General features: G+C 43.9%; 2 protein-coding genes across 4 annotated transcripts; one reads left to right on the top strand and one right to left on the bottom strand.

The window, feature by feature from the left end:
- Positions 1 to 238: 238 nt before the first annotated feature.
- PEX10 (peroxisomal biogenesis factor 10) lies at positions 239 to 3,506 on the top strand. 3 transcript variants are annotated; one of them, XM_082069687.1, is made up of 6 exons: positions 239 to 367; positions 579 to 659; positions 1,115 to 1,176; positions 2,042 to 2,217; positions 2,510 to 2,645; positions 2,991 to 3,506. In XM_082069687.1, exons 1-6 carry the CDS (start codon positions 262 to 264, stop codon positions 3,060 to 3,062), a joined length of 633 nt encoding a protein of 210 aa, XP_081925813.1. In that variant the 5' UTR covers positions 239 to 261; the 3' UTR covers positions 3,063 to 3,506. The 3 variants fall into 3 exon arrangements, with proteins under 3 accessions (XP_081925813.1, XP_081925812.1, XP_081925811.1); XM_082069686.1 differs by having other exon boundaries at positions 1,115 to 1,521; positions 2,995 to 3,506; XM_082069685.1 differs by having other exon boundaries at positions 1,115 to 1,521.
- A 514-nt stretch (positions 3,507 to 4,020) lies between these two features.
- On the bottom strand, positions 4,021 to 11,520 carry RER1 (retention in endoplasmic reticulum sorting receptor 1). The gene is made up of 7 exons (XM_082069689.1): positions 11,386 to 11,520; positions 8,753 to 8,838; positions 8,096 to 8,200; positions 7,323 to 7,422; positions 5,883 to 5,961; positions 5,641 to 5,776; positions 4,021 to 5,117 (listed from the first exon to the last, which is right to left on the bottom strand). Exons 2-7 carry the CDS (start codon positions 8,831 to 8,833, stop codon positions 5,028 to 5,030), a joined length of 591 nt encoding a protein of 196 aa, XP_081925815.1. The 5' UTR covers positions 8,834 to 8,838; positions 11,386 to 11,520; the 3' UTR covers positions 4,021 to 5,027.
- Positions 11,521 to 11,589: the final 69 nt, after the last annotated feature.

Below are 11,589 nucleotides of genomic sequence, written 5' to 3'. Positions count from 1 at the left end.
CGCGGAGGCAGCCCGGCAGAAGGACGAAGCCCGGCAGAAGGACGAGGCCCCGCCTGGACCGAGGGGCGCGACGGCAGCGGGCGGGAAACCACACAGGGCGCAGGGGACGGGCCGGGGCCGCTCCCGCCCCTTCCAGGGCGTCTCCTCAGCCGCGCGCCCTCCCCGTGGGCGGTGCGTGATGACGCAACGTCCCTACGCCCCCCGGCGCACAGCCTCAGCACCGCCCCGCTGAGGGGAGAGGGGCGTGTCCTTCCGCCCGTCATGGCGGCGGCGGGACCGGCGCGGCTGGTGCGCTGCGGGCAGAAGGACGAGCTGTACCGGAGCGGGCTGCGGAGCGGGGCCGGCTCCGCGCTGCACGGGCTCGCGGGTAACTCCCCGCCGTGGGAACGCCTCCCGTGGGGGCTTCTCCGCAGCCCGAGCCCCGCCGAGGGGCTGGGCCGCCGTGCGCCGGTGGGCGGGGCTGCGGGGACAGCGGGTCCCTCAGAGCTCGGGATGGGCCGGAGGTGTTAATGAGGTGCTGGGGGGTCTGGGGGGAATCGGTTTGAATTTCACATCAAGTGACTGGAACGATCTCTTAGGTGCCAAGAAGTGGCTGGAGTGGAGGAGGGAGATCGAGCTGCTTTCTGACGTGGCCTATTTCGTCCTCACCACCCTGTCAGGTAAGGGGCCTGGTCACCTCAGATCTAGCGTTTCTCCTAAGGGTGAAAAGTGAGCTGTCTGTCCCAGGCACCCGCTGTAGCTTGGCAACCACCAACTGCAATGAGACCGCTTGACAGTGGTTTTCTTTAGTGTAGGTGGTTTTTGTTTGTTTTCTATAAGTGCCTTTTATTAAATACAAAACCACTAAATTGTCATAAGTTTGAGTTCATGTGCAGCATTTATCAGCCCAGATGTATGTTCTTTTAAAAAAGAGATGCATGACACTGTTAAAAACTATCCCTGCTTTAAGCCTAAACCTGTTGCTGCAGATGTAAAGACAACGTTCACCTCATTCAACACAAAAAAAATGCAACTGTTTCTAAAACTGTTGTGTTCTGAGTGGAGCAGCCTGTCATGCAGAGAATGACATTGCGGCCACCGTCTTACCGTGCGTGTTTTCTGTTACATCATTCAGGTTACCAGACTCTAGGTGAAGAGTATGTTAACATTGTTCAAGTCGACTCAACCAAGAAAAAGGTACCTGCTTTTCTTCGACGGGCCATGTTCATTGCTCTTCATACCGTAGTACCCTATTGCTTGGACAAGGGATTATCGCGTCTGGAACACGAGCTGCAGACAGAAGCTGAGGCGTCCAGAACCTCACAGGGCAACCCAGCACTTGGCTCATCCAGTAGGACATTAATACGAAACTGGGTACAGAAACAAGTTGGGAAGCTGACAGAGCAGCAGAAGAAAACGGTCTTACAAATTGTGTATGTTCTTAAGCAAAGCATACCTTTGCTTCATCGACTACATCTGGCACTATTCTACATCAGTGGCACTTTTTATCACCTCTCTAAAAGAATCGCAGGAATCACATATGTAAGTGGATGTATTTCTTGTTTAAAGGTGGTGTCAGCTGCAGCATTTTGGCCTCTTTGGGATGCCGTGTAAAACGGAGATAGAATTTGGCTGTGGCTGATTATAATATGGGCAGAGCAGACTGGGTGAGAGAGAAACTTTTAATACTGTGTAGAGGGGTTATGAGTTCCTGCGGTCGAAAGCTTATGGCTAATATATGTGAATGCACTGTCAGAAGTTCATACCCTTTGTAATTTTAGAACATTACCTAGCCCAGTCTGTCTTTTACAAATACACAGGAAGTGAGAAGTGACTTAATAAAACCATGGGAAATACTTAAATATAGTTTTGAACAAAAACCAGTAGATGTTTAGACAGACCTGCAGACAGACAGCAGGTTGATAAGTCCTAGAAACATGGCAGGTTTTTTTGACAGAAGCGAGAAACCTAAATCAAGAGTTAATTGATATTGGGGAGGAGAGCGTGTATAGATTCATCAAACTGCAGTAACGAAACATTTCTATTTCTGTGAATTATGCAGCTGCATTTTGGAGGACCACAAGGAGAAGATCAGAGTATTCGATCAAGTTACAAGTTTCTAGGAATAATTTCACTCTTCCATCTTCTTCTAACAATCGGAGTTCAGATGTACAGCTTCAAGCAGAAGCAGAGAGCAAGGCAGGAATGGAAACTGCACCGCAACCTAGCTCATCACAAGTACGATGATTTTTACTTAGTAGGACGGGGTGGAAGCAGGGGTGGGCAATGTGTTAGCTTTCATGAACAGGGAGAAGACTGGAGTCACACTTTGACTTCAGTTAGAACCTGATGTAGTATTTGATGCATTCCTTGATGTTAAGCATCTCTTAGATTTCATTCTTTGCTTTCTTGTTTTGGGGTCTTCACAAAAAAGGTTAACACTTGAAGTTGGGGTTTACTTTAGAATTGTGTTATCAAGTATTTCTTACAAGCAGGCTAAATAAAATTAATATATAACTATGTTAATTAGAAATGTGACGATGGAAAAAACTAGTGGGCGCCACTCCCGCTGTACTTTGTGTTTGGAGGAACGGAGACATACAACAGCCACACCTTGCGGGCACCTGTTCTGCTGGGAGTGCATCACGGAGTGGTGTAACACCCGAGTAAGTACACAGGACAAACGGGGACTGCAAGGGGTAAACGTGATACCCTTTCTGCTTGAAAATACCCATCAGCCTGGCTGTTTCTCTCGCCTGAAATCTCCACACAAGACTTTACCAGGACCTCTATATTTTATTAGAATACAATGACTATGCCTAACAGAAACCGTACTGCCCACCCCTCCAGTTAGCACTTTTCAGCTTATCACAAACTGGTCTGGGAAAAAAAAAATTACGGATGCTGATTATCTTCTAGAAGTAGCTGAACAGTTATATTTGGATTTTTTTTTTTTAACTTTTAAATACAGCAACTCAGTACATGTTCCCTAATTTATTTTCTTTTCATAGACAGAATGTCCACTGTGCAGAGAGAAGTTTCATCCTCAGAAACTGATCTACCTGCGTCACTACCAACTGTAAAGGAAAAATGTATTCTGTTTCAAGACAGCAGCCTCAACTCGCACACCCCTTTATAAAGTTGTCATACAGCTTGAGTTAGTCCAAGAAAAAACTTGATTCTAAAACGGGTAAGTGCCTATGCCAGATGCCACTGCATTCCTGTTTTACAGGAAGTTTAACAAAATGCCATGAAGCTTGTCTGGCTGCTGTGTGCTGAGAGTCAGCTAGAACATGTACCCTTGTCCCAACATCACCTACAATCCATATCTGAAAACTGTTCATCTCACTGAACGTAGAGCGCGTGTTCCTACCTGAGAAGGCATTAACCTCAAGCTGCCACTACACTTTGACATGAAGTGGCTGTTCAAGTGTCTAAGCTGCAATGGATGTCGTTAACACTTTCTTGTTTAGCAGGAGTCATCCCAGTTGCTGATTTTAATATTAATAAACATAACAAACATGGTATTTTTCTCCCTGATTTGCCCACATCATTCAGAAACTCCAGCAAACCTGAAGACAACTGCACCAAGTTGGGGCTTTCAGACTTTTAGGGAACAAACTGCAAGCATCTATAACTGGTACTTTTATAATGCCCTTTCTGGATACTGTGCTTCCGTAACTTTCCATTTTGACATTATTAGTTTCCACACTGCTCGTGAAACAAACAAAAAAGAACAGGTCAACGTGAACTAAAATCCCTGTCATTTTCCCAGGACTACTGAAGGCTGAATTCCAGAGCTCCAGAATAAGTTCATTTGTCAAAAGCCGAGGAAGGTGTTCCTACCTATGTTTTCCAGTTAGGTCCCACCAACTTCCATTCACAATCTTCCAATAGCTCATATTTTCCTGCTTTCTGCAAGTGAATGCTCCCTGGAGAGCTGAAAAAGGCATTGTGTGAAGATAAATTGCGGGTAACCACTACTGAAAGGAGCCATAAATACTGTTAGATCAATACATGTATATAAAGATAGAGAACAAGTAAAGGGGGACACTGTCTTTAATAAATTTTGGAATTAAAAAGTCACTTGATAAAACTGCAGTTGTATCACATGAAAAAGTTTACATGCAGGTCATTTCTCTCCGATTTTCTTTTTCCCATAGAAAATGAAAAGCTGTGTTAAACCCCACACCGTTTGTCTGCTGTGGCCAGTTTGGGCATATTCTGAAGGGGCTGCACAAAGTCAGCTTAAATTAATCAAGAAACCCTTAAGTATGAAAGAAACTCCAACTAATAACAATTAAAATATATATTTTTTATAATTCCAGGTCCTCAGAGGAAATTGGGATAGAGTTTGAACAAAGTTTTGAGTCATCATGAAAAAGCCCAATTTTAGCATCTGCTGGGAGATGTAATGGTGAAACTGGCATTAAAACCCGACACAAATGAGTTACTTCTGAAGCTACATGAGTGCTTTCTCACTATTGCAAACCCCATAATTTAGTAGACTTCTTATTCCGATCTATATTTGTTTGATTATAACTCAGTAATACCATGCATTTAGGAAATTGGCATAAGTTCTGCATCTATCTAGGTCTACTGAATTTTTCTATGAAAACAGCACACGGCCATGAAGCAGAAAACAGCATCACGTGTGCCAGCTGACGTTTCTCCTCCGCATATGTGCACAGCACTTCAGGCAGGGTGATATTGAGCAGGAGAACTATGTAAAAATGTCCAACTCTCGGCCATTAATCTCTCCAGTGCAATGGATCTTGAAAGAAATACATTATCCCAAATCCACGGGATTAGCCGAAGTTTCTCCAACTTCTTACAAAAGATAAGAAACTCAATGCAATTTGGTTAGAATGCCAGTTTCTTCAAGAAACCAATATTTCAGATAAAAATAGCAAGATCCTCTTAAAATGAAAATTCAACCGCTTTGTCACCACTCTGTTAATCATTTTTTTATGAAGAAAAAAGGCATTGTTACAATGGCTCAAAATCGTTCCTTTAGTTAGAATTGGTCAACAGATTGATTGCATCTTCTAGCTTGCAAAGGTCTTTCCCACATCTTCTTTCCCTTTGTATTTCCTCTTGCCGTGCGTGAAGGGTATATATCTGTACTTTATCATGTGCTGCAAAGAGAAAAGACCCATTTTTGAGGCAAGAAACTTACATAATATTTACAGACATGTTTTATAATACACATTGTAAATTACAAAGTCCCTTAGAAACACAGTTCTTCAGTATTGTAAAGGTAATGAAACAGCTCATCATATGCGACTTTCCATCTAAATAGGGGTATGAGCCTCATCTTGTCAATCTCAAATTTGGGGACACCCAACAATGTACCCAGCACAGTGAAGATTATTGATTGGGGGACCAGAGAAAACTGGAGAGAGAAGAGAGATATCAGTGCTTCACAGAGCTATTAATTCTTCACTGCCCTTTCGTCTTCAATTCACAACTTTGAATAACGGCACCTATCCAAAATTCTGCATGTCTGGGAAAAAAACTGCTCAAAGCTGCAAATATGCAACACTTGAACATTAGCTGTTCCAGTTCCTCTGGTAACAGAAGCGTGTGCAATACATGAAATACCACTTGGAACAGTACTGTACATTCTGACATCACAAACTACTATCCTTGGCAAGTTACCTTGATTTGCCTCTTCATTGTGATACAGAATAGCATAATGAAGTACATCACAAGGATTGGCCAAAAAACAGGAACGTTGAAAGCCTCGAAGAACGTGCATGCCATAGCAACCAGGATTCCTTTAGTGGCAGAGTGCCTTAAAAATAATATTAACAGTTAATCCTTCAATTCCAGCTACCACCAGCTGGATGCAGATAGTTACATTTTTCAAAAATGGAGCATGGGCAGACGGATCCACTCACCAGAATTTAAACTCTGGGAGCCTTCTAATGAAAGGCCGAAATTCTTCATTTTGCCTTGTAGGTAAGGAAGGGCCATCATCTAAAAAAAAAAAAAAAGACCCCACATCATAAACCCCTCACACTAATCACACGAATTTTCCACACTATTCAGACTACAGATTTCTTTTTGTTAAGATTTTTAAAAAATAAAAACTTTTGCACATAGATTCCAGTTGCAGTGGCTGAAATCCAGGGTTGCAATTCTGCTTGCTATCCTGCTCCTGCCACAGGAGATCCTGAACTCCACCATCTCATGGTCGCTGCAACCAAGGCAGCCCTCAACCTCTACCGCTTCAACCAGCCCCTCCTTGTCAGTGAGGATGAGGTCCAGCAGTGCACCTCTCCTGGTCGGCTCCTCCACTCTGCATCAGAAAGTTTTCGTCAATGCACTGGAGGAACCTCCTGGACTGCGGCTACCGGCCGAGTCGTCCTTCCAGCAAACATCAGGGAAGTTAAATCCCCCACCACAACCAGGGCCTGTGATTGTGAGGCTGCTCTCAGCTGTCTGTAGAGGCCTCATCAACTTCCTCACCCTGATCTGGTGGCCTGTGATAGACACCCACAATAGTATCACCCTTGCCAGCCTGCCCCTTAACTTCCACCCATAGACTCTCAACTGTCTCCTCATCCGTGCCTGGACAATACTCAATACATTGTAGTTGCTCTCTCACATAAAGAGCAGCTCCACCACCACGCCTGGCTGGCCTGTCTTTCTGAAAAGGACATGTCCCCTACCTCTGCCGGACAGTGACAGGGCAGGGGCTTTCTCAGGTCTTCATCACCTTGTTCTCAGGTTCATCACCTTTTGGGGGGCATCCCCCTGAAGCCTCTCTGAGTGGCACGCCAGAGAGTTACTGCACCACTCGATTTCCTTTTCACGCTCCCTGATGGTCCTCAGCGTCTCAATCTCTTCCTTAAGCTACACAACCATGTAGAGCAGATCTTGCACCTGCTCACACCTCACACAGGTGGGATGCTGGCCATCGTCACCTCATCTGGGTGTTCCTGCTCCAGCAGGGGGATTGCACTGGATGAGCCTTTGAGGTCCCTTCCAACCCCTTACATTCTGGGATTCTGTGATTCTGGCTGTTTTAATGTAACTTAACACTGATTTCCCAAAAGAAAATTAGTGCCAGGTCACTTGAGTTACCATGGGGAGAACTTAAGTCACATAAACCTCCTTTCAAAACACAGAAAACTAACACAATATGGACTACGTTCAGGTCCTGAAAAAAGATACATTTTACAGTAAGTCCTGCTTTCAAGTTGTACAGATGTTTTGCAAGTCTAAAAATACAACGTCATGCTAAAATTGCCCTTCTTTATACGACTGTATCAGACTAAAAGAGCTGGAAGTTTGAACAAGTTCAAAATGATTGCACCATGAACTATTCACCATACCTGAATCTTCCATTAAAGAGGGGTCGACCTTTGGCGACAAGAAAGCTATGAAGAGATTTAGGTGGTAGATTCCCAAGGCATATGTCACAATGTACCAACCCTGCGGCAGAGGAAACAGAGCTGAGATTAAAGTCTTCCTGAAAACCGTCTTCAGATACCGACTTTTCAAACGCGAATAAACTACCTGTTTTTTTGCTTCCTTGAGAAGCACTTTTCCACATCCCCACATTAACACAAATGTTTTCTGGCCTTGTTAAAAATATTAAAAATTCTCACTGTATAAAATAAGCACTCTGACTGTGAGAAGATGAAATCACCTTTATGAATCTCTTTCTTTTGTGTACTGACAGACGCCATATGTAACAGTTTTCATTTAAAGCCACCTAAATACTGGCTAAACTTATTGCAATACAAATAAACAAGACAAAAAGAATCTATTAGCATTTTTAAGCTGTTACACAGCTTTAATATAAAAGCAAAAACTTAATTGCAGGAGTTTTCAGAGGTTTATGATGTAATTTAATCAGAACTAATGGAGTATTTCCACTTTCTAGTGCCACCAGATGAAAATCATCAAGCATTCACAGTCTCCATTCTGAAGCTGTGAGTTTAACACCAACAGATGTGTTTGTTCTTCACACCAATTTACCTTCTGCCGTGTGCTGATACCATAGGTAACTCCAAAGCAAACTGTACTTCAAGAACGCTTAACAAAAGAAACAGGACAGTAATGATACCTAAAGCTACTTCAGCAGTAAATCCAGTTTTCTTACCTGCAGTAAATAAACTCTAATCATGTAGATAAAACTCAGGCCCAAAGTTACAATCCATCGCACTGCAGTATATGGAGTAGATTTGTCTAACCAGGACTGGTAGATCTAGGAGGAAATATAAAGTGTACATCTGTAGAATACATGATGCACAATGAATAAAGTTTATTACAGGGCAGCATTAGCAATAGTGAGCATTTGTGAACGATATTTTGGGAAGGAGAGTAACGTGAAACATTGGTGTTCTTTATTACGAATAAACTGGTTAAACATAAGCATACTGACAAGCATTTGAAAAGTTCTATATTTTTACAAAGGCAAAAGAAAATCCCTAACACTTGTAGCTTTGTAAAGCAATTTAAATTGACAATATTTTAAGCAAGTTTACTTTCCTTAGGATGAATCTGACGTGAAATCTGAAATCACTCATTTTTGACAATAACAACATATATTTCCACTGTGCAATGTCAGATATACACACGTTAAATATCCCATTAAGCTGCGTATTATAATATTTGTTACCTATTTTTAAAAGGCTTCAAAAGAAATCTTTCGCAGAGATGTTAGTATTTCAACAATTCATTCAAAGAGTAATGAGATCAAAAAGCTGCAATGAGACCGGCTTCTACCAGAGCCAGGAAAACCCTACGGAAAACCAACCTGTCCGAGTCTGGAGAAAAATCTGTAGACCACAGAAGGTTTTCCATGCACAGACTCACCAATACTGTCCCCTTCTGACATGGTGTCTGTGGAAACAAAACACGATACGTAGGTAACACTTAAAATTCTAAGGTCAGTGAAGCTTTACAATACATTCTGTGAAGCAGCATTTCCATTGAGACTCTTTGGATTGCCCCGTTTGAAGCAAACTATTTTTATTCTTAAAGAGAGGATGTTTATTCCAAAAGAAATTAATTTCCAAAAGAAACTGTCAAGAAAGCAAAGAACAGGATATTTTACAAAGGCAAGTAGAATTATTCAATGAGTTTATGTCTCCTGAACACAAAGAGCTGAGCAGTCACAGAAAGTTTTATGCATGAGTAAAGCTGTACAGTAAAAGGTCAGGATTTTGAACTCGGGTAAAAAAAATTAACCAAGGGAATGATTTTTTAGGACTTGCTTCTGCTACCAATTTAAGATCTTTATTTTTCTTTTCAGCTAAGCTCAACCAGGTTTTACAGTTCAAGATATAAACCAAACAAAATCAAATGGATTCTAAACAGAAACATCTTTGCCACATCACCAAACCAATCCCTGCCATGACTTCCTGGAGTCCTCAGCGTGGGTGGGACTGCAGGACTCAGGGTCAGCGGGAGCTCCTCAGCCCTGCATCCACACCTCAGGAGCCCCACGCGGTAAGAAAGAGACAGGAAATATTACTAAATCAGAAAAACTTATCTGCTGCAAAAAATAATCTGAGACCAAGGACAATCTGGGGAGGCACAGAACCTTGAAGGTGGATATTTCTTATGTAAACATCTGAAAACTACATCCTATGGAATAATTCGTAATTGGAAAAAAAGGAGTCCTGCTACATTTTAAAGGAGAAGGGGATTCATTACAAGGCTTCAGGAGCTGCAGCCCACTTTAATTCAAGTACAGCTAAAGAGAAAAATCAAACAGAAATTCATACAATACAGATATAGACTTTTTCAGTACAGGCAAAAGGAGATAATTGTTGTTCTCCCCATTCGCTGCACTGCAGAACAAAGAAGTTACTCAGCATTATTAGCTGAGCATCATTTTGTGCTTTAGTTTGGGTTTTTCTGAAATGTCCTCAAGAATAAAGCTGCAACAAAACGATATCAAACCTATTGATCAGATAGCAATTCTCTAAAGGTCATGAACATAAAACCTTCCATATTCTCACAACTAATTTTACAGATACATCCACAGCAAACCAAACGTGACACTGTTGTACCCGTTAACCTGAGCAGATCAAGTGAAGAATCGTGTCTCTAAGCCTACTGTAGGTTTACGCTGGGGCGGGCATTTTGCTTGGTGTAAGAATTATATTCTGTGTGATTACATACGATTCTTTGTAATACCAACAGCTCGTCCATAGCAGACCAGGAAACACAACCAGCTGACACTTTTACTGAAAAGAAACCTCTCACTGGCTCTGTTTAAGCAGCATAGACTGACGTATTTCACGACAAATTTAAAATTTAAGTCAACATTTCTTGTCATGTTCAAACTTCAATGAAAGAACATCTGTAATCAGACAATAATCAGGAAAAGCAGCTTTTGGCCTTGCTTTGAAGGCAGTTTACAGTTAAAAGCACAGGTCAGATCTCATTGGCTCAAGGGCATAATTAAACAGCAGCAATTCCTCTTTCATAATGTAACACTCAGTGTTCAGTGTCATGAATTACAACAACCCTTCAGCCACATCAGTAAAGCAAACAATCAGAAAGATACACAAAGACTAATACACAGCGGGATGGTTTGTCACTAGCAGAACAGACTGCTGCTGAAACTAAACCACGTTACAACATTCTTCTCTAGCGAAATACAGCAACTAGGCCAACGCGTGGACTTCAACAATTGCGGTTTTTACCAAAAATGTTACGGCAACATCATCAAAAATACCACTGCGTTTCTAAGTTCTTAACAATGACAGGACCTGGGGCAGCAAAGACATTTAACTTACGCCTCACGTCATCAGATACAGAGACACACAGCATTTTCAGACAACTGCCTGATTGCAATATAATTTTTTCTTAAATTTAAAATACGAATGAAGCAAATGACGAGGAAAAACATGTTACTGCTCGTACGTGTTTCCTTATCTGACACAGGAGACATCTCTGTGGAGCAACAACACGCTAAAGCAATTTATTAACACCAGGGTCAACGGGCAAACAGTGGAAAATAACCCGTTAGTTATGCAAACTGTTGGTTTGGGGTTTTTTTAATCCTAAAGAAGCCGCTGTTAACTGCATCCAGCACCAGGGCGGCCGGGCTGTCAGACCCCGGGACCGGGCACCGACCGGGACGCTTCGCTGACAACCAAAGCGGCGCCGCTCGGCCCGAGACCCGAGCGAGAGGCCCCGGGGCGCCCGCTGAGGTGAGCAGGACCGGGAGCGGCCCCGGGCGGCGGGATCCGAGCGCTCCGGCAGCCCCGGGGCAGCGCCCGGGCCGCGACGGCCGAGGCCGGAGAAGCCCCCGCGCTCGCGGAGCTCAGGGCCCCCGCCCGCCCGGGCTCTGTCACCGTCACCGCCCCCGCCCGCGGCGGCACCGGTTCCCCCCGCCCCGCTCCGGCCCGGCCCCACGGGGCCGCCGCTACTCACGGGCGGCCGAGCCGGGTCCTTCCGCTTCCCCGCCCCCTCTTCCACAAAACCCAATATGGCGTCACAGGCGGGGAGGGAGCCCCTTCCGCTACCGGGGCAAGAGGGGCGGGTTCAAGGCTCGGCGCTGCCTCGCCATTGGCTCAGAGGAGGAAGTGGGTGGGCGTTGCCGCGGCGCCGAGCAGGGAGAAGCGTGGCGGCGGGTGT

Source organism: Streptopelia decaocto, assembly GCF_964273445.1.
Source record: "Streptopelia decaocto genome assembly, chromosome: 20".
Taxonomy (NCBI): Eukaryota; Metazoa; Chordata; class Aves; order Columbiformes; family Columbidae; genus Streptopelia; species Streptopelia decaocto.
This window is presented reverse-complemented; position numbering and strand designations above follow the sequence as displayed.

Excerpts from the sequence above, each read along its gene's own strand:
- PEX10 (XM_082069685.1), top strand. The coding sequence starts at position 262 with ATGGCGGCGGCGGGACCGGCGCGGCTGGTGCGCTGCGGGCAGAAGGAC. Across the intron at positions 368-578 it reads CGCGCTGCACGGGCTCGCGG|GTGCCAAGAAGTGGCTGGAG; the intron begins GTAACTCCCCGC and ends ACGATCTCTTAG. Across the intron at positions 2,646-2,990 it reads CGGAGTGGTGTAACACCCGA|ACAGAATGTCCACTGTGCAG; the intron begins GTAAGTACACAG and ends TTCTTTTCATAG.
- RER1 (XM_082069689.1), bottom strand. The coding sequence starts at position 8,833 with ATGTCAGAAGGGGACAGTATTGGTGAGTCTGTGCATGGAAAACCTTCT. Across the intron at positions 5,962-7,322 it reads CTCTTTAATGGAAGATTCAG|ATGATGGCCCTTCCTTACCT; the intron begins GTATGGTGAATA and ends TTTTTTTTTTAG. Across the intron at positions 5,118-5,640 it reads CAATGAAGAGGCAAATCAAG|CACATGATAAAGTACAGATA; the intron begins GTAACTTGCCAA and ends TTCTCTTTGCAG.